This window comes from Artemia franciscana, unplaced genomic scaffold (genome assembly GCF_032884065.1).
Source record: "Artemia franciscana unplaced genomic scaffold, ASM3288406v1 PGA_scaffold_36, whole genome shotgun sequence".
NCBI lineage: Eukaryota > Metazoa > Arthropoda > Branchiopoda > Anostraca > Artemiidae > Artemia > Artemia franciscana.
The window spans coordinates 1,292,488-1,312,955 of NW_027062672.1; the positions used below are offsets into that span (position 1 = coordinate 1,292,488).

Here is a 20,468-nt window from a genome sequence, read left to right on the forward strand (position 1 = left end):
ACGCCCTAAGGATATAGCAATGAAGCAGGTATTCTTTTCAAGCTTTCTCCATTTTTCTTCCTTTTCTCATTAAAGCAATCAATTAAACCTGTTACATACCACGGGTGATTAGATTCAATTAAGATTTGGTGGCGGAGAGACTATCTTGTCGCTCTAAATTTATTTTTCCAATAAATTTATTTTTTTTTGCTCGCAATGGTGGACACCCACAAAAGAAAGGGAAGGCTTGCATCCCTGGGAGACGAAAAATGTACACAAAGAATGAATCAATTTAATTAAAACGAAAAATGAGACTTGAGAAAAACAGAAAAATCTCCATTTCTAAAGATTTTCGATCCCAAATTCTAGGGCTATAATGAGAAAAAGTTGAGAGCCTTGGCCACATTTTAAGGATCAAGGATGAGGAATTGCCATATATTATGCTATTTTACCATCCACCTGGGATCAGACGAAAGGTAAGTCACCCCAGGATGGATAACTTTAGTGAAGTTCAGCTGTGCTGGCCTCAGGCGGCTTGATACCGCAATGGGTTGTTGGTAGTAGTTTGACTTTCACTTCTGGATTAAACGGTGCATATAGCTAAAATGACCTAATATAGGAAAGAGGTGGTGTAGGGGCCGGAAAAAAACTGTACAACCTTACTATAAACATACTTATTTGTTAAAAACAATGGCATTGAAGCCCAGCATGGAATGCAAAATTATTTACCCACAAAGTCACATACAGAAAAGTCGAATTATATTTGAACTTGGCTGTGAGTATGTATTTGAATCGACGATTGCAAAATGGTCATATTGAAAATTGAAACCAAACCTAAAATAGCTAGCTTCTGAAGTTTTGAAGTTCTTCATTCTATTTGTAGTTTCGAAAGTTCCCTTTTCTACATGAAAAAAAAATTAATACTCAAGGTTCATGTCCTTTGTAGGGCGTAAATTTTGAATGTGATGATGAAGAATAAGCTAATTTTCAAAGTTGTCTCATGGTTTTACCATACATCCAACGCTCCTCTTATTTTATCCCCATATTTCTCCAGGTACCCATTTAGAGCTGGGTTGACTCATATTGAGCTTACACAGTCACACAATTGACCCCCTTCCGAATCAAGTAATCAGCGACACCAGGACTCGAACTCCTGTCAGCAGGATTTCTAGTCTAGTTCGCCAGCCACTAGACTAGGACGGCTAATAGTAGTATTGTCCTGATGAGTAGGATCAGGAGGACAGTGTACATCGGGAGGATCAAAGTTTGAATTAATCTTGCTTTACTGACACTCGCTTGTTTAGGGAGTATTTCTCCCTTAAGAAATGTTTATGGAAATATTTTCGGCGATTATCTGTGATAATGTCAATAAAAAATGTCAGATAAGACCATTAGGCATGATGGTGACGGTAAGGTCTTTGGAATTTCCATTCTCCCTTTTCTGACATTCCAAGTACAATAAGTAACGAAAAATTGTCATATGTGGTTAATGTTCTTATAATCTTCATTTTTCCCGAAGACCAATATGTCATCTTGAAACTTTAAAGATCTCTTGCAGAGTAGCAGAGTCTGCAAGAGGTCAACTATTCTGAATTGGAAAAAGAAGAGTTGAGCATCTAGGATCCTATTTTCGAAATCTTTATAATAGACCCTAAGGGGGAGCTTCTCACAAGGCATCACGATGCCGAATTCAAGGAGAGGGCTAGACTAGAACCCTCGCCCTGTCTCTTCAAAAAAAATCACAAATACAAACTAAATTTTTGGTGCAAAGCCCATTAGAGTGTCGCAGCAACTATGACTCATGAATCAGAGTTGAGGGGCAACCGATGGAACTATATATCACGGATAGCAGATGCATTATGATTATTCCAAGCTATTATTTGTAAGGGCAACGTGTGATTAAAGAACTTCCGAAATAAGTTCTGTGTGTATGAAGTAATCGTCAAAATCTGTGTCCGCATTGTTTTGTTTTTACCTGTATTAAGACTGTGCACTTTTTTCTGCGGTTAACGAACATCATTGGAGAGGTTTATTGCTTAACCTTTTGTATTTTTTCTGTGTATGTAGACTGCAGTTTATTTTCAGGTAAAGAAGAGTTTCAGTTTTCTTACTTATGTTTCATGACATTAAACATCCATAATATAATGGCATCAAAATCAGAAATTTTAGAAATAAAATAGAAAATCGGAACTTATGTTAAGAAGTCAGGTTTTCTAGTATTATTTCCCAAAAGTTTATCAGAAGCAAGGAAATTAGAAAATATGAAGTTCTATCAGCATTCAAAGTTATTCGACTTCTAAAAAACTAAGCGGTACTTCCGTATTAGCCAGTACATACTCGAGAAGTGAAGGTAGGTTAATCTTAATGAAATATACCAAAATATGGTGAAAATATAATACTCTAGCTTATATAACAGCGTAATTTGGGCTATATATTTGCACATTAGGGGAGGTGGGTAACCTAACCTTAACCCTCCCCCTAATTTGTAAATATATAGCCCCAATTATACAAGTCCAATGAATTCTGTCACCCTCATTGGTCTTTGTGGCTCTGAAACCAGTTTTCTTACATCTTTCATTCAGCTAACTTCTCGAGTGGGTACTGGCTAATACGGAAGTACCAGCCAAGCTTCTTAAAAATCAGGATTTACCATTCAAGATCGAATTTTCCATTAGAAACCAAGAGGAGATACAAAATTTTGTTTTCCTGTTTTCAGAGAGATAGAGAGAAGAGAGAAATCTCAGAGAAATTGGTTTTTCAGAGAGATGTTCTACTGGAATACGACATAAACTTGTTCTAAAGAAGTTTAATTTCCCAGCGAGGGTGTTTTTTTTAACGCCATGTACAATATGAAGAAAAAAACTATTTCCATTTTTTCCGTAGAAAACTGCCTGAAACCTTAGAACCTTAACTGGAACTCTGTTATCAAACAGTTCGTGGTAACGAACTGTAGTAAGGAGCGACCCGGCTCAATAGTAACCAAAACTCTAAAAAACGGAATTTTGTTAGCAATAGCTACATCAAAAGAATCGCATTTTAATGCTGATTTTAAATATATAAGTTTAATACCCATCAAAAGTTACGAGTCTGAGAAAATTTGCATTATTTTAGAAAATAGGGGGAAACACCCCCTAAAAGTCATAGAATCTTAACGAAAATCACACCATCAGATTCAGCGTATCAGAGAACCATACTGTAGAAGTTTCAAGCTCCTATATACAAAAATGTGGAATTTTGTATTTTTTGCCAGAAGGCAGATTACGGATGCGTGTTTATTTGTTTGTTGTTTTTTTCCCAGGGGTGATCGTATCGACCCAGTGGTCCTAGAATCTTGCGAGAGGGCTCATTCTGACGAAAATGAAAAGTTCTAGTGCCATTTTTAAGTGACCAAAAAAATCGGAGGGCACCTAGGCCCCCTCCCACGCTAATTATTTTCCCAAAGTCACTACATCAACATTCTGAGATAGCCATTTTATTCAGCGTAGTCGAAAAACCTTATAACCATGTCTTTGGGGACGACTTACTCCCCCACATTCCTCGTGGGAGGGGCTACAAGTTACAAACTTTGACCAGTGATTACATATAGTAATACTTATTGAAAAGTGTACAGACGTTTTCAGGGGGATTTTTTGGTTGGGGGGAGGGGCTGACAAGAGGGGGATATGTCGGGGGAACTTTCCATCGAGGAATTTGTCATGGGGAAAGAAAATTTCCATGAAGGGAGCGCAGGATTTTCTAGCATTATTAAAAAGAAAACAATGAAAAAATAAATATGAAAAGTTTTTTCAACTGGAAGTAAGGAGCAGCATTAAAACTTAAAACTAACGAAAATTATTACGCACATGAGGGGCTCACCTCCTCCTAATACCTCTCTCTTTACGGTAAAGTATTTTTAGTGGTTTCAACTATTTATTCTACGGCCTTTGTGATTCAGGGGTCATTCTTAATGAATTGGGACAAAATTTAATCTTTAGCGTAAAGAGCGAGGTAGTGACGAGGGGGTGAACCCCTCATATATGTAATAAAAACATGAGATCACAAAAGTTCGTTACGTAAGCTAATTTATAAGTTACGTTTATCTTTTACTAATAATTTCTTAGACCACACTGCTTTTCCATTTACGAAACAAATAATTGAAGAAAAAACGGGTTTAATTTTTTTTATAATAAAGCAGTGACATACCGCTATTTGTCATTCACATCAAATCACCCGATCCAAGTAAAAAGGGGGGTAGTTATTTCTTTAGTTGATAGAGTTTTAAATTTAGCTTCACCAGAATACATTAGTAGTGAATTAATTTTTATTAAGGATATTCTAGTAGGAAATGGATATCCCGAAAATATGATTTCTCAAATAATTGAAAAAAGGAAAAAAAAGTTACTGGAACCTGTAAAATTAGAAGAAAATGAATCAAATCAAAAACCAAATTACATAACTTTGCCTTATATCCCAAGGTTGTCACAGAAATTAAGGAAAGAATTAAAAAAACATAATATAAAAACAGCTTTTAAATCAGGACAAAATATAAGCTCATGGCTAAATAACGGAAAAGATAAAGTTCCAAGAAATATACAACAGGGGGTATACAAAATTCCATGCTCTTGTGGTAAATTTTATGTAGGTAGAACACAACAGAATTTAAAAAATAGGCTACAGCAACACAAATATGCGATAGATTGCTCGCTAAGACAAAATAAAAAACCTGATACTTTTGAATCCGCTATAGCTGGTCATGTGTATAATTTTCCTCATCATAGTATATTATTTGATCAGACAATAATTATTGATAAGTCTGTAGGACTTTTACAAAGTTTCAGAGAAATTATAGAAATAAAAAAGATTATCTATGGGGGTATTAGTATAAATAGAGATGAGGGGGAATTTAAAATAAATTCAATTTATAATAGTTTAATTAAAGACCAGTCAAAAACTTCAATGAGTATTGATTTGCATAATTGTCCTGAAACAAGCAATAACCTTGCGAACGGAGGTCAAAGCATGGTCAATGCTGTAAGAAGTCAACGGACGGCAGCTAAAATAGCAAATGAAAAAATCCATTCAATTTATAATTCCTAATCGTGTTTCATTAACCTGTAAGATTTTGATTGGATTTGGGGGTTGGGTGACCTCTTTTTCGTATTGTTACAAGTATTTATATTTTTCATTTTTGATAGATCCCCATTTATACAGCGATTGTGGCAGAGGAAAGTGCCAAATAGAAACAATTATTGCAGTTTTTTCTAAAGTTACAGTCAAGTGCGGGAGTGTTTGTTTTAAAATGTGAGTTCTTGTTTCTTTTATATTTGATTGTTTATATTTTTAGTTTGGTTTAGTTGTCGTGGTATTTTTATAATGTCTTAAAAATAGTCTTAAATTGTTGTAATTTTCTCCTTTTTTGTTTTTTTTTCCCGTTGAGAAAGGCTCCCGGAGGTGGGGCCGAAATATTCGGAGTATTTTTATTTTTTGTTAGTTAAAGTGTAGTTTTTATTTTATTTTGTTGTCACTGCTTTATTATAAAAAAATTAAACCCGTTTTTTCTTCAATTATTTGTTTCGTATCTTTTACTAATAAAAACATTCGTAAAAAAATTAAAAGTTCTAGTTGCCTTTTTAAGTAACCAAGAAATCGCAGGGCAACTAGGCTTCCTCCACCGTTCCTTTTTTTCTCAAAATCGTTCGATCGAAACTATGAGAAAGCCATTTAGCCAAAAAATAAAAATAAACTTGCAAATTTCGTTTCAAACTTAAAACGAACAGAAATTACTTCGTATATGAAAGGGGCTGCTTCCTCAACACCCCACTCTTTACGCTAAAGTTTTTTACTGTTTTAAAAAGCAAAGTTGAGAGAAAGAGTCAAATTTTAGCGTAAAGAGTGGGGCGTTGATGAGGAAGCAGCCCCTTTCATATACAAATTAATTTCTGTTCGTTTTAAGTTTTAATGTCGCTCCTTACTTTCAGCTAAAAAACTTGTGTTTTTATATTTTAAACAAGAAAAAAGCAGGTTTTAACCCAGTAGTGTTGCTCTGCAACACAATAAGTAAAACACTTTATAATGCATCATTACAATTAAAAATAATAATAAAATGAAGCCTTTATATTAGAAAAACAACAACAAAACACCGTCTTTCTTTCAAAATGTTCATAATCTTACCCCCCAAGAAGAAATTGTGTGGCTACCTGAAAATAGAAGAGCTGTTGTCTCAGCTAGCAATATTTTCATTTATTTTGTAGCGTTAGAAACATTGTATATATGTTTTTTTTTACTTTATTTGATAATGTCCCTAGTTGTCCAACTGTCCTAGTTTATAATATGTTTTTTGGTTGGTTCGAACTCACCAGTGAAAGAAACAGTCTTTCAGCTTCTAAAAATAATTACGAAAAACAGTAAAACGTTCACTATATAGCAATGTAATATTTGGAATTAGAATAAAACGGGACACAGGAATAGATCAAGTTAATTGGCCTAGGAATCGACCTGTTAATTTGACATGTTTTAATTTTGACTTTATTTTTGAAAATCCATTTTTGAACTTCCAGAAAAAAGTTTTGCCATTAGTTTTTTATAACCTTGACCTTACTATGCTTTTCTTCAGCTCATTTCATCATCTTCACTTCCATCAATTTCATGTTTATTTATCGAAAAAGTTTTCTTTGTGATAAGAAATGTGAATGGAAAGGCCCTACGAATCCAGGTTATCAAAATGGCATATCTCCAACGTTTTCTGAACAGCAGGTTGGGATAGAACTGAAGGGAGAAAATACTTTCTAAGGTGCAACCAACTTGTTTATAGAGCCCCAGCTTGTTTTTGTTGCCTTCACCCTTTACTTGCTCCATGCATACTGCCCCTTCATGCAGACAATTTTTCCAAGGGGAAGGAGTATACCTAAAAGTTCTACGGTCCAGGTACGGACTTGAAAAAAATTGTCAGGTTTATATGATCATACGGCCTTGCGTATGATATGCCTTCCATATAGATGTTCTTCCATAAGGTTTAAAGTTGTTGTCCAGAGGAGGAGGGAGATTTTGAAAAAAGTTCCGAAAATGATTTTCTAAATATATAAACTTTTTGCACTTTTTCACCCATACCATTATGTTCCTCCAAAGGAAAGGAAGATCACAAATACCTTGTCCTATCTTTCTTCGGGGGCCTATTATTATTATTATTATTATTATTATTATTATTAATTTATTACCCGTCAAAAACGGAAAAGACGTGAGTATATAAAAGAAAAAGTATGATTCCCTATAATATCCCCTAATTCATTTTGTACTTAGCACAAAAGAGGTATCTTACAGCAGCCATGATGAACAAGGAACATTTTCTGGAATAGAGGGGGGATATATGCAAGCAGATGCTTAATTGGAAAAAGCAATAAATACTCGGTCACCAATGCAAATATGTAGCCCTAATTTCCATAATTTTCTCAAACTTAAAAAAGAGCGATGCCTTTTTGAGTGCTTTTCAATTTAAGTACCATGTTTTTTGTATTAAAGATTTTCCTATAATTTGCACCGATTTATTACCGAAATCTCATGTCTCCGACCGTGGAGGGTTTTGGTACGTGGCTCCACTGGAAGTTTTAACCATAGAAATGGTTGGATCTACGATACTGCATTTTATTTACACGATTCTGTTAAAAAAAAAAACAGGCAATTTTAAATAGAAGTCGGTCATATTACTAGTTTTTACTTACAAATCAAAGGTTTCTATGTCACTATATCCTTATTAGACTGTTAATCCTTCGTTACTTTCTCAGAACTATCATTCAATTTCACAAATTCTAATTACCGATCAAATAATACCCGGTAAATGAAACGAGAATTTTGTAACATATAACCAAGCATTTACCATGACATTGAAACTTTTTGGTATTTTGAAAAAAAGATCATTCACTCACTTGTATGATTATTATAATGACCCATTTTCGCGAGTAAAAACTTCGTAGAACACATGAATCGTGATCTCTGGATTTTTTGCAAAGAGCGCGAATATTTTAGTTACATAACAGCTCTGTTATGCAACTAGTATTTTCACTGGTTTTTACAACATACTTTCGGGTTTCGTAAATTTCAAGTGCCTTTTTCCTTGTCAGATTAAAATGTCGTGCAAGGATAAAATACAATCGTCTTGACAAGTTTAAACAGAACAAGTTACTTGTGTTACTAGTTACTTGTGGCATTAGTTTACAAGGTGCATGGATGGGGGAAGGATTCTTTTTGCCTTATAAGGAAGATATAAAAATATTGTTTTCAAAATCTAGGGAGGGGGAATACAATTATAAAAATATAAGGGAACTGATTTACTTAGACCTTCCAAATGATCTTTTTGTAGCTGCAACCCTTTGCAGAATATTGCCCGCACTGAGAAGAAACTACGCGGGGAATACGCGTCGCTTTTTCTGTCAAAGGCAAACATTACAAAAATACACTTGGCTAAGCTTTATAATGCCGTGGTTTTGCCTCATGTACTGTTTCTATCACCATTTTGGGATCTTCTGACAGCCATGGATAAGAAAGAGATTATAAAACTCTTTTTCAAATTTGCCAAGTTCCTTCTTTTACTCCTCAGTTAGTATCGGAATCGTTATCTTTTGAAAAAATGTTTGTTTGTCGAACTATTTTTAGCGTTGCTGGCCAGGTCTCTTACCTGTGTAGTAAAAAGATGGACCACCCTGGATGGGTATTCTTTTTGTAATGATTTCAAATCGGTGTTATGTATTTTTGTGTGTAGCGATTTTTTTTCTTGTTTTCCAATCTTTTTGTACTCCATCGTTTTCACTGCGTGTATTGATAGTCATTCATTCCTTTCATTCATTCATTCGTTATTTTTAATATAGATTCGTTATTTCTAATCAAGATACAAAAACAGGTATTTTCAAAACCTAAAGAGTTTTCAATGTGATGTAAAAAAGCTATTTCTTAGAATCTAGAGGGATATTTAAGTCCCAAAAGATTAGACCAGAGGTATACTGGTCAAACTCTTTAAGAAAGATGATGCACAAAGTTGTGACAATTGAAGAGGCATCAACTTGACGTCTGTGCCAAGTAAAATACTAGCCTCAGTCATATTACAATGCTTAAGAGCAGCCATAGACTCACACCACAGGGAAGAGCAACACGGGTTCCGACCTGGTAGGTCTTGCTCTGATCTTGCGCAGATCAAGGAATTCAAGAATCTCGGGAGTTGGATTAAATACGATGGTGAAATACGCAACGAAATCAAGAGAAAAATGGACAAGCGACATCAGCTTTTAGCGAGTTGAAACTTGCCTCCGTAATAGCAATGTGATGTCCATCCTCCCCTATGCTAGTGAATGCTGGAAACTAAACACCCAACTGGAGAAACCTGTCCTAGCCTTCAAAAACATGTGCACCAGGAGAATCCTGAACATATCGTGGCAGGAAAAGGTTACCAACATATAAGTTCCCTGACGAACCAGTCAGCCATTAGTTACTGACCTTGTGAAACGTAGGAGATGGACATACCTTGGCCAGGTCCTCTGTACGCCAGAGGATTGACTCCCAAATACAGTATATGAGTGGCATCCCGAGGGAAGGCGAAAAAGAGGTCGACCAAGACACCCCTTACGACGACAGTACGACCAAAACCTGAGTAATGCAGAGATGTTTCTTCAACCATATTGGGAGGACGTCCCGGCTGCAGCTCACCTCCGAGATGCCTGGCAAGGTTTCGTAGACGCCCTATGCGCTACCCCTGGCTCTGGAGGATCTAAGGCCTAAGGTAGGGGGAAGATTTGGTTTTACTCATCCAAATCCCAGGAGAAATGAGCAACACTGAAGACCACTTATTTCCTTATTGTTGTTCTTCAGTAAAACTTATAGAACCAAATTATGAAAATGTGCGATAAAGTTAATCAGAGGCAACGTACTAGCGCTGTCTTTGATTGGAGCGCTCTAGCTGCCTCTTATGCCGAGAGCCTTATACGTTTGATGCATTGTTTTTTTTCTCCCAGGCAACTTCGTATGGAAGGAGTGATTGCGTAAACTTAGGAGGGGGCTCATTCTATTTGCAACTGAAAGCTCTGGTCCTCTTTTAACGAGTCAAAAGGGATCGGAGGTAAACCATCCTCCATGTCTTTTTGCCACAGGTCCCTCCGTAACCTCTAAACATACCCGATTATAGTTTTGAGACAGGGATTTTGCTCCAAATATTCAAAAGATTCAATGAATGTGCTGCCTGGATGGCATAAACTCCCGCAGCCCCTGGGCAGGGGCAATTAATAATGCAAACTAATAATTGTTTTGCTTCTGTCTTTTAACGGAAAAGCGAAGATTTTTTGGATGTTGGGCACACGATCGGCTAGGAACTTTCATGGATCACTTCCTGTCGGTCAACAATTTCACACAGTTGGTGCGAGAAAGGGGATTGGGTCACGGAAATGGGCCAAATTTTTTTTAGCTAGAGAAAGAGAGAGAGAGAGAGAGAGAGAGAGAGAGAGAGAGAGAGAGAGAGAGAGAGAGAGAGAGAGAGAAAGAGAGAGAGAGAGAGAGAGAGAGAGAGAGAGAGAGAGAGAGAGAGAGAGAGAGAGAGAGAGAGAGAGAGATGAGATTCCTTTATTGATTAATTAATAAGACAATAAATCAAATTAAACAAACATAGCCGCTACTAGAAGGTCAAGTAACCTATATGTAGTGACTCAATTAATTAATTAATTCACTTAATAACTATATAAATAAATACACTAAAAAAGGAAAAAAAAGACTAAACCGTCCTAAGGGACCTGCTCTTATATTGTGTCTCGACCTAGTAGGAGCTTTTCGACCTGTGATCTAAACGAAGAAACTGATTCAGAGCCCCTAATGCTGTCTAGGAGGTTGTTCCAGAGGGTTCCACTTACGTGACGAAACACAAGAGCTGATCTCCCTGTGTTGTGTTGCGAGAGCAACACTTGGGTTTCGTCGTGTTTTTTTCCCCTATCATTCTGATTTCTGCTTATTCCTAGAAAGTAGTAGGGGTCTAACCTCTGCGGTTTTTACCGTAAGTGTGGACATTAGGCTGAATCGATGAATATGACTTTGCATTTTGGAAAGCTTCGTAGAACTCTTGCCTGTGGTCAGAAATCTATTGTTTCTACCAATTTCTGTTTGTGATTTCAGCTGAGTTTGTCATTCAGTTTTTATGGCACTTGTATAAAGAAAGTGACATATAGCGACCGCAAATTTTGTCGGTCTGTCGGTCCCGGTTTTTCTACTTTAGATACTTCCAGGTAAGCTAGGACAATGGAATTCGGTTGACGTATCAGAGACCAGACCATATTAAATTAGAAATAGTCATTTTCCCAATTTGGCCATCTGGGGGGGGGAGTGAAGGGTCGGTTAATTCGGAAAAAATAGAAAAAATGAAGTATTATTAACTTACGAACGGGCGATGGGATCTTAATGAAATTTGATGTTAGGAAGAGTAGTGTGTCTCAAAGCTCTCATTTCCCGACCAGATCCAGTGACATGGGGGGGGGGGAGTTGGATGGGGAAACCGGAATTCTTGTAAAACGTGAAAATTGAGGTATCTTTATCTTACGAATGGATGATCGGATCTTAATGAAACTGGATATATAGAAAGATCTTGTGTCTCAAATGCTCCATTTTCAATTCGAATCGGATCTGGGGACATAGGGGGTTGGAGGGGGAAAAAAGAAATCTTAGGAAACGCTTAGAGTTGAGAGATCGGGATGAAACTTGATGGGCATAAGCACTAGTTATAGATACGTTATTGACATAATGGAACGAATCTGTTCACTTTGGAGGAGTTGGGGGGTGTTGATTGGGGAAAAATTTTAAAAATTGAGGAATTTTTAACTTAAGAACAGGTGACCGGATCATAATGAAATTTGATATTTAGAAGGAACCCATGTCTCAGAGCTGTTATTTCAAATTGCGACTAGATCTGTTGACATTTGGGGGAGTTGGAGGGGGAAACCGGAAATCTTGGAAAACGCTTAGAGTAGAGAAATCGGGATGAAACTTGGTGGGTGGAAAAAGCAAATGTCGTATATACGTGGTTGACGTAGCCGCACTGGATCCAGTCTCTTTGGGGGAGTTAGGAGGTGGGGTTCAGTGCTTCGGCGAGTCTGGTGCTTCTGGACGTGCTAGGACGATGAAAATTGGTAGGCGCGTCCGGGAGCTGCACAAATTGACTTGATAAAGTCGTTTTCCCCGATTAGACCATCTGGGGGGGGGGGCTGAAGGGAGAGGAAAAATTAGAAAAAATGAGGTATTTATAACTTACGAGTGGGTAATTGGATCTTAATGAATTTTTTTATTTAGAAAGACCTCGTGAATCAGAGCTCTTATTAAAATCAAACTTCAAAAAATGAAAATTCATTTGATTTTAAAACAGTGCGCTTTTTAAGAGACAAAAGTAATCGTAGGGCATGTAGCCCCCTCCCTCCCTCAAGGCCCTTTTCCCCCAAATGCACCCAATCAAAATTTTAGATAGCCATTTTAACAAAACTCTGGGAATGATAAAACCCTTCAGAGCCCTTTTTAAGATTTGAAAGTGAACGGAGGGCATCCACCCCCACCCTTATACACACTCTCTTTTCCTCAAACGCATTCAATCAAATTTTGAGATAGCTATTTCATTCGAAATATTCCAACGTACCAGATGGCAAAAACTTCAGGGTCAACCTACCTCCTTCCACCGCCAGAGCCTGGAGAAGGGTTGTAACTTATACTCGAGGGTATATACGGTTTTATGGAAGAGGTAAACTTCGAAGGGGACTCAAATGACTAGAAATTGAAAGTTCTAGTTCCCTTTTCGAGAGTCAAAAGTAATCCAAAGGTAACTAGCCCCACCCCACCAACCGTATTTTCCCAAATGCATCTGATCAAATTTTGAGTTATCTTTTGTCCAAAATAGATCAAAGATCATCCAATAAATATGTAAGGTTTACGCAACCCCTCAGAAGCCGGGGGCAAGTTTTATAAATCATGTCCTGGGAGCATATGAGGTTTCAATGAAAGGAATGATCTAATAAAATTCGTAGTGGGCTCATTCTATTGGAAATTGACAGTTCTAGTTCCATTTTTAAGAGTCAAAAGGAAGCGGAGGGTAACTATTCCCCCTGCCGCCTTTACCCTAAATTCATCTGATTGGATTTTTGAAATAGCCATTTTGTCAAAATAAGTCAAAAGATCAGATAACAAAAACTGTAGGTTAAACCCCCCCCCCCCCAGAACCCCGGGGCAAGCGCTGTATGTTATGCCCTTACGGCATATAAGGTTTTAATTCGAGAGTTTTAAAAATAGTTCAAAGATCAGATAAGCCTAACCCCCACACCAACTCAAAAAAACTTAAGAACAATATTTTATTCCAACACTTATGGTAGCTAACCCCTGGTCTTCCATGGCTTGATACCCCTCCTTGTCCCGAAAAAAATTATCAACAGTCCAAAGCCCTCCCTCCCCCCAAAAAACACTCATTAGCAATATCCATGCCCCCCACACACACGAACACTTATTAACAATATTTTATTCCAAAAGTTATGGGAATTCAGTTTGATTTTATTAGCTCTTTCCAAAACTGTTCAAGACACCTATATTCTTCATTAACACAAGTTTGGCTACTGTCCCTTTCCCTAACACTAAAGCATAAGGCCTACCGCGTTTCGGTTCAAGCTTGATTTGTACATTAAGTTTCACAACTTAAGTTTCACTTGTTTTAAGATTTATTTATTCAATTACATTAGTACCTATTGTATGTTTGTTTGTTGTGGTCATTTCTTTACTTTCTGTCCGTTTTGGGTTTAATTTATTCTTTAACAGTAATTTCCAGTCGTTTTGAGTTTGAGTTATTGTAGGTTTCTATTTCTTCTGATCTTAAGTTTAATATGGGCTTTACTTTTCTTTAAGAAACTTCTTTCTAGGATTTTTTTTTAAAAATTAATCTCGCTCAAAATAAGCAAATGATGACCGATCCCAGACAGACAAACCGGTTTCTGTCAGATCTTACAAAGCGTAATTCTTGAGAGTGTTTCGTTTAATAGACAAGTTTCATGTTCCAGATTTGGGTGATTTGACAACCTGGATGTAAATAGCTGGCACGTAGGCAGGGGGGGGGGGCTTCAGGCTCGGGCACCCCCCGAAAGTTGGTGAAATGTTTAATTTCCGCATGGTTTCTTGGGATTTCTGGCAAAAGTAGGACATATATTAAGAATCATGTGTGAAGCCTTTTTTTTGTGATTTTACAGCATGGAATTATCCGGTCAAGTCACTGCCCAATTATTAACCCATTTTCTGTCTAACTTTTTACCGTCTTTGAAGTAGGGGAGAGTGGGGCTGGTGTAAACTTTGAAAATAGTGAAAGTAGGATAGATACATAATTACCAACAGGTCGGAAAAGAGTTCCGTACCTGGAGAGTTAAGGGCTGACATGGTGGAAAAGAGTTCCACACATGGGATATATGCCAACAGGTCGGAAAAGAGTTCCGTACCGGGGGAGTTAAGGGTTGAAGACAGGGTATTGCTCTGCGTAGTGATGAAGACTCTGGGAAATTCACCTTTGCTGAGCCTGTAAAAAACGATGGAAATTTCAGGACCTTGCTACGGTATCGGATGAAGGACGATCCAGTTATGAAAGATATTTTTGAGAGAAGTGCAGGCAATGCTCAGTATTGCAGCCCAAGTATCCAGAATAAATTAATTGATATTTGTGGGCAGCTAATAACCAAAAAAATAGTTGACCAAGTTAAATCTGCCGATTTTTTTTACCATTCTTGCAGACGAGACAACAGATATATCAAGGAAGGAACAAATGGCTCTAGGGCTTCGATTCGCGGACAGTGAAACTCTGCACATTAGGGAAGAGTTCATCGAGTTCACTATTGTTGACGACTTGCGCAGTGAAAGCCTTGGTCAGTTTATCCTAAGTCGAATTGAGAAACTTGGTCTCGACATGAAACTCTGCAGGGGACAAGGTTATGATGGAGCTCCAAACATGAGTGGACATTTGTCAGGGGCCCAAGCGTTTATTTCGAGCAAATATCCGCTCGCCAAGTACGTTCACTGTATCGCTCACTCCTTAAACTTGGTCCTGACGGACTCGAGCAAAATAGCTGAAATCAAGCACTGTATGATGGTAATTCGTGAAACAGTTAATTTCTTCCACTTTAGTGCAAAGCAAAGCGCTATCCTAAAAACTTATACTGCACTTAATCTCATAGGCTTGTGCGAAACTAGGTGGGTCAAAAGACATGATGCTATTCAGATCTCAAAACAGTTGATTGTGCCTATCTTTAAGGCCCTAGAGGAGATAGAGACAGACGGGGACTCGGTAACGTTGTCGAAAGCCAGAAGTCTGCTCAACAACATCCTGAGCTTGGACTACATAGTGACCCTCATTGTGATGGATTTTTTTCTTGGGTATACATTGAATCTATCTAAGCTGCTGCAGTCTGAAAACATAGATATGGTTATGTGCATTCAGTGCGTCGAAAGTGTAACAAAAATGTTCAAAGAAATCCGAAATAGTGCCGAGGGAAGGTTTCATCAGCTGTTTCTGGAAGCAACTAGGCTATGCAGAGAACTAGAAGTTACTCTTGTCATGCTACGAAAGAGGAATTTTTTCACAATCCCAAGTGATATCCCGGCAGAAAAACATATAGAATTTTACTATCGCGTCTCCATTTTCCTCCCATTTGTAGATCAGCTAATACAATCAATTGAATCTCGATTCACAAAGCACAAGGTCACGCTGAAAGGCCTCGGCGGAATACTGCCATCTTTTGTTGTGAAACAGCCTAGCAGCGATCTTAAAGAACTGATCAAATTATATGCCTCAGATCTAACGAGTTCAGACTCCACTGTGATGGCTGAGCTTGAACTATGGCGAGCTAAGTGGCTGAAAGTAGTACCCAGTCTTTTCCCGAAGATAGCAGTGCAGAGCTTGGCTGAGTGCGAATGTGGAATATTTCCGAATATTTACAAGTTATTGAGCATCTTTTGTGTCATTCCCACGTCTACAGCATGTGTTGAGAGGTCATTTTCTTCGATAAAAAGAATCAAAACGTATCTTCGCAGTCGGATGAGTGAAGACCGACTGAATGGCTTGACACTCTTGAATGTCCACAGAGATGTTCTCGTATCAGTCGATGAAATTTTGGAAAAATTTGCTATTAGCTCTCCTCGAAGGTTACAATTTAAAGTTTAGATAAAGTTAATGTGTATTTTCTGACATACGTGCTTTTTGCCTTTATTTAGTTACTAAATAAAAAAGTGCTACTTTATATCTGCTGTTTTGAAGGTTTTGGCCCCCCCCCCCGAAAAAATTCCTGCCTACATGCCTGGTAAATAGTATCTTTTGATTTAGCTCTGGCCTCTCACTTCAGCTCTCACCCAAACGCTCATTGACATTTTCAACTTTATACCCTAAGCCGTTCCCGAGATGTCGCAGGTAGCTGTCTCGATAACCTGGTAACATAGTAATTTTTATTTGCCTTGCTGCTAATGAAAAAAAAATTTGCTAGATCGGATAAAAGTTGTTTTTGCTCGTTCCTCCTCCCCCAGCGTACAATTTGAAGTCCTCTTGCTGATCGGATAACCAGGGCCAAAGATGACCATTTTTTCTATTAAAACCTATCTGTCAACAACAGGTAATTTATATTATTCGTGACAAGTGCTCCTGGGGCTACAGGGTGATGTCGACTCCATAGGCATACTTGTTACGCCTTCCAATGCTTTTGAACAAAATGAGTATCTAAAAATTTTGATCCAGGGTGATTTCGAACTCATAGGCATACTTGTTACACTTTCTGATGATTTTGAACAAAGTGAATGTCTCAAAATTTTGATCCACTGTCATGGGTTACGAGGGACTGGTAGCAGAGAAGAAACGAGAGGGAAACTGGTATCACCGCGCCTCCAAGGGCTCCATCCTCGAGCGGGCCAGTACAAAATTTTGTCTTGTCTTGTTTAGAGGAAAAATTTTTGTAATAGTTTATTTGTAATTTCTATCTTATTTATATCAAAATAGCTCTTATTTCACAAGCTTTTATGACAAAATCGTAAAATAAAAATAAGAGCGGTTCATTGCCAAAACATTTGAATACGTTACAAAAAGAAATCTGCTGCCGGATTGTCTTGAACACCTAAGTTTCTTGTCTGAAATTTAAAAATTGAAGCTTTAAGAAAAACTAAATTTTATATTTTACTTTAAATTAAAAATTTGGAGAATGAAAGATTTTTTTTTCAACAGGAAAAGTATGCTGACATTTGAATACGTTACAAAAAGACATATGTTGCCGGATCGTCTTGAACATCTAAGTTTCTTGTCTCAAATTTAAAAATTGAAGCTTTAAGAAACACTAAAATTTTATATTTTAATTAAAATTAAAAATTTTTGAGAATGAAAGTTTTTAGTATGCTAACCCTCCTCCAGAGATATAGACCATTTTCTTTTATGATTACAGTAACTATTAGGAATATAAAATTATATATCCTTTTCTTAATTATTTAGATTTCCTTCAATTATACAGAACAGCTCTTTTATTACAAATGAAACTGAGCCAAATGCTTACACCACACTTTATTTTATCTTATGGTTGCAATTGCCGGTATTAAGTAGCTTTTAATTACTCCAGTAATCCCTATTTCACATTGGCTAAGTGGACGTGTCCGACTGGTTTACTTAAAGTCTGTAAGAATTCAAACTTAATTAAGACTGGATTGTTTTTAGCTGACAATTAAATAAAAAAAAACAAGTTTTTTTAACTGAAAGTAAGGAGCGACATTAAAACTTAAAACGAACAGAAATTACTTCGTATATGAACGAGGCTGCTTCCTCATCAACGCCCCGCTCTTTACGCTAAAGTTTGACTCTTTCTCTCAATTCTTCTTTTCAAAACAGTAAAAAACTTTAGCGTAAAGAGCGGGGCGTTGGTGAGGAAGTGGCCTCTTTCATATACGAAGTAATTTCTGTTCGTTGTAAGTTTTAATGTCGCTCCTTACTTTCAGTTAAAAAAAAACTTGTTTTTTTTTTATTTAATTTCTGAACGTTTTTGAATCAATGCATGTTTTGATTTTGGCTCTCCGCAGAGGAATAATTAAAACGAAATTTGCATTTTTTTGGCTAAATGGCTTTCTCATAATTTTGATCGAATGATTTTGAGAAAAAAAGAGCGGGGGAGGAAGCCTAGTTGCCCTCCGATTTTTTGGTTAATTAAAAAGGCAACTAGAACTAGAAATTTTTTACGAATCTTTTTATTAGTAAAAGATTTACGTAACTTATAAATTAGCTTACGTAAAGAACTTTTGTATTCTCATATTTTTATTACATATATGAGGGGGTTCACCCCCTCGTCAGTACCTCGCTCTTTACACTAAAGCTTAAATTTTGTCCCAATTCATTAAGAATGACCCCTGAATCACAAAAGCGTAGAATAAATAATTGAAATTACTAAAAATACTTTAGCGTAAAGAGCGAGGTATTAGGAGGAGGTGAGCCCCTCATATGGGTAATAATTTCTGTTTGTTTTAAGTTTTAATGCTGTTCCCTACTTCCAGCTAAAAAAACTTTTTCATATTTATTTTGTCATTGTTTTTTTTAAAATAATGCTAGTAAATCCTGCGCTCCCTTCATGGAGATTTTCTTCCCCCATGACAAATTATCGATGAAAAGTTCCCCCAGCATATCCCCCTCTTCTCAACCCCTCCCCCCAACCAAAACAATCCTCCTGAAAACGCCTGTACACTTCCTAATAACCATTACTATATGTAAGCACTGGTCAAAGTTTGTAACTTGTTGCCCCTCCCACGGGGACTGTGGGGGAGTAAGTCGTCCCCAAAGACATAGTTATAAGGTTTTTCGACTACACGGAATAAAATGGCTATCTCAGAATTTTGATCCGCTGACTTTTATAAAATAATTAGCGTGGGAGGGGCCCTAGGTGCCCTCCAATTTTTTTGGTCACTTAAAAAGGGCACTATAACTTTTCATTTCCGTTAGAATGAGCCCTCTTGCAATATTGTAGGGCAACTGGGTCGATACGATCACCCCTGGGGAAAAAAAAACAAATAAACACGCATCCGTGATCTGCCTTGTGGCAAAAAATACAAAATTCCACATTTTTGTAGATAGGAGCTTGAAACTTCTACAGTAGGGTTCTCTGATACGCTGAATCTAATGGTTTGATTTTCGTTAAGATTCTATGACTTCTAGGGGGCGTTTCCCCTATTTTCTAAAATAATGCAAATTTTCTCAGGCTCGTAACTTTTGATGGGTAAGACTAAACTTGATGAAACTTTTATATTTAAAATCAGCATTAAAATGCGATTCTTTTGATGTAGGTATTGGTATCAAAATTCTATTTTTTAGAGTTTTGGTTACTATTGAGCCGGGTCGCTCCTTACTACAGTTCGTTACCACGAACTGTTTGATAATAGATCAATTTAATTCTCAAATCTTAAATACTAGAATGGCCATATGAAACAACCTTAAGGTTTGAGTTTTTCGATATTTTCTCATTATGGAGTTAGAAATCCAGAAATCGCTGGAGCTTTTTGCAGAGTTCTCATTAAATTCTTTCATTAACAGAACCTCTCTCCAATAAAAATAAAGCTACAGACGTTAAGAAGCTTACGTTAAGGAATGGTAATGTGGAACAACCTTAAGATTTGGTTTTGTGACATTTTCTATTATGCAGTTCGCAATTTAGCTACTGCTAGCGCTTTTTATGGGTGCTCACTTTGAAAACTTGCATTAGAAGTTGCTCTCTATAAACCTACACACTCACTATAAAACTATATACACTCTATAAAACTCTATAAACACACTCTATAAAGCTACATACTGCATTAGCGTCTGTCAAACAGTTCGTGGTAACAAACTGTAATAAGGAGCGAGCCGGCTCAATAGTAACCAAAACTCTAAAAAATGGAATTTTGATAACAATAGCTACATCAAAAGAATTACATTTTAATGCTGGTTTTAAATATATAAGTTTCATCAAGTTTAGTATTACTCACCAAAAGTTAAGAGTCTGAGAAAATTTGCTTTATTTTAGAAAATAGGGGGAAACACCCTCTAAAAGTTATATAATTTTAAATCACACCATCAGATTCAGCGTATCAGAGAACCCTATTGTAGAAGTTTCAAGCTCCTGTCTACAAAAATGTGGAATTTTGTATTTTTTGCCAGGAGCCAGATCACGGATGCATGTTTATTACTGTTTTAAAAAGTAGAGTTGAGAGAAAGAGTCAAACTTTAGCGTAAAGAGCGGGGCGTTGATGAGGAAGCAGCCCCTTTCATATACGAAGTAATTTCTGTTTGTTTTAATTTTTAATGTCACTCCTTACTTTCAGTTAAAAAAAACTTGTTTTTTTTAATAATTACACTGTCCAATGAAATCCATGGAAAGAAACGGAAATCTATAAGAATCCGAAGCCAATAAAGATGCATGGAAGCATATGGAAAATCCATGGCTTCATAGATAAATCCATGTATGTAGCAGCCCTGATCAAAGGTTTCGTCGAGT

General features: G+C 36.9%; 2 protein-coding genes across 5 annotated transcripts in view; one reads left to right on the forward strand and one right to left on the reverse strand.

The window, feature by feature from the left end:
- LOC136041753 (lysosomal cholesterol signaling protein-like) overlaps window positions 1-20,468 on the reverse strand; it is a 154,713-nt gene that overhangs the window by 130,795 nt on the left and 3,450 nt on the right. Inside the window, exon 1 of one of the 4 annotated variants that reach the window (XM_065726512.1) lies at window positions 7,878-7,924. The exons of 1 other annotated variant lie outside the window; for it this stretch is intronic. The gene's annotated coding sequence lies outside the window, so the exon portion shown is untranslated. 2 more of the 4 variants (XM_065726513.1, XM_065726509.1) reach the window with 2 other exon arrangements.
- LOC136041742 (52 kDa repressor of the inhibitor of the protein kinase-like) lies at window positions 14,753-16,147 on the forward strand. Its single transcript, XM_065726495.1, has one exon. It carries the CDS (start codon window positions 14,753-14,755, stop codon window positions 16,145-16,147), a length of 1,395 nt encoding a protein of 464 aa, XP_065582567.1.

Excerpts from the sequence above, each read along its gene's own strand:
- LOC136041742 (XM_065726495.1), top strand. The coding sequence starts at position 14,753 with ATGGCTCTAGGGCTTCGATTCGCGGACAGTGAAACTCTGCACATTAGG.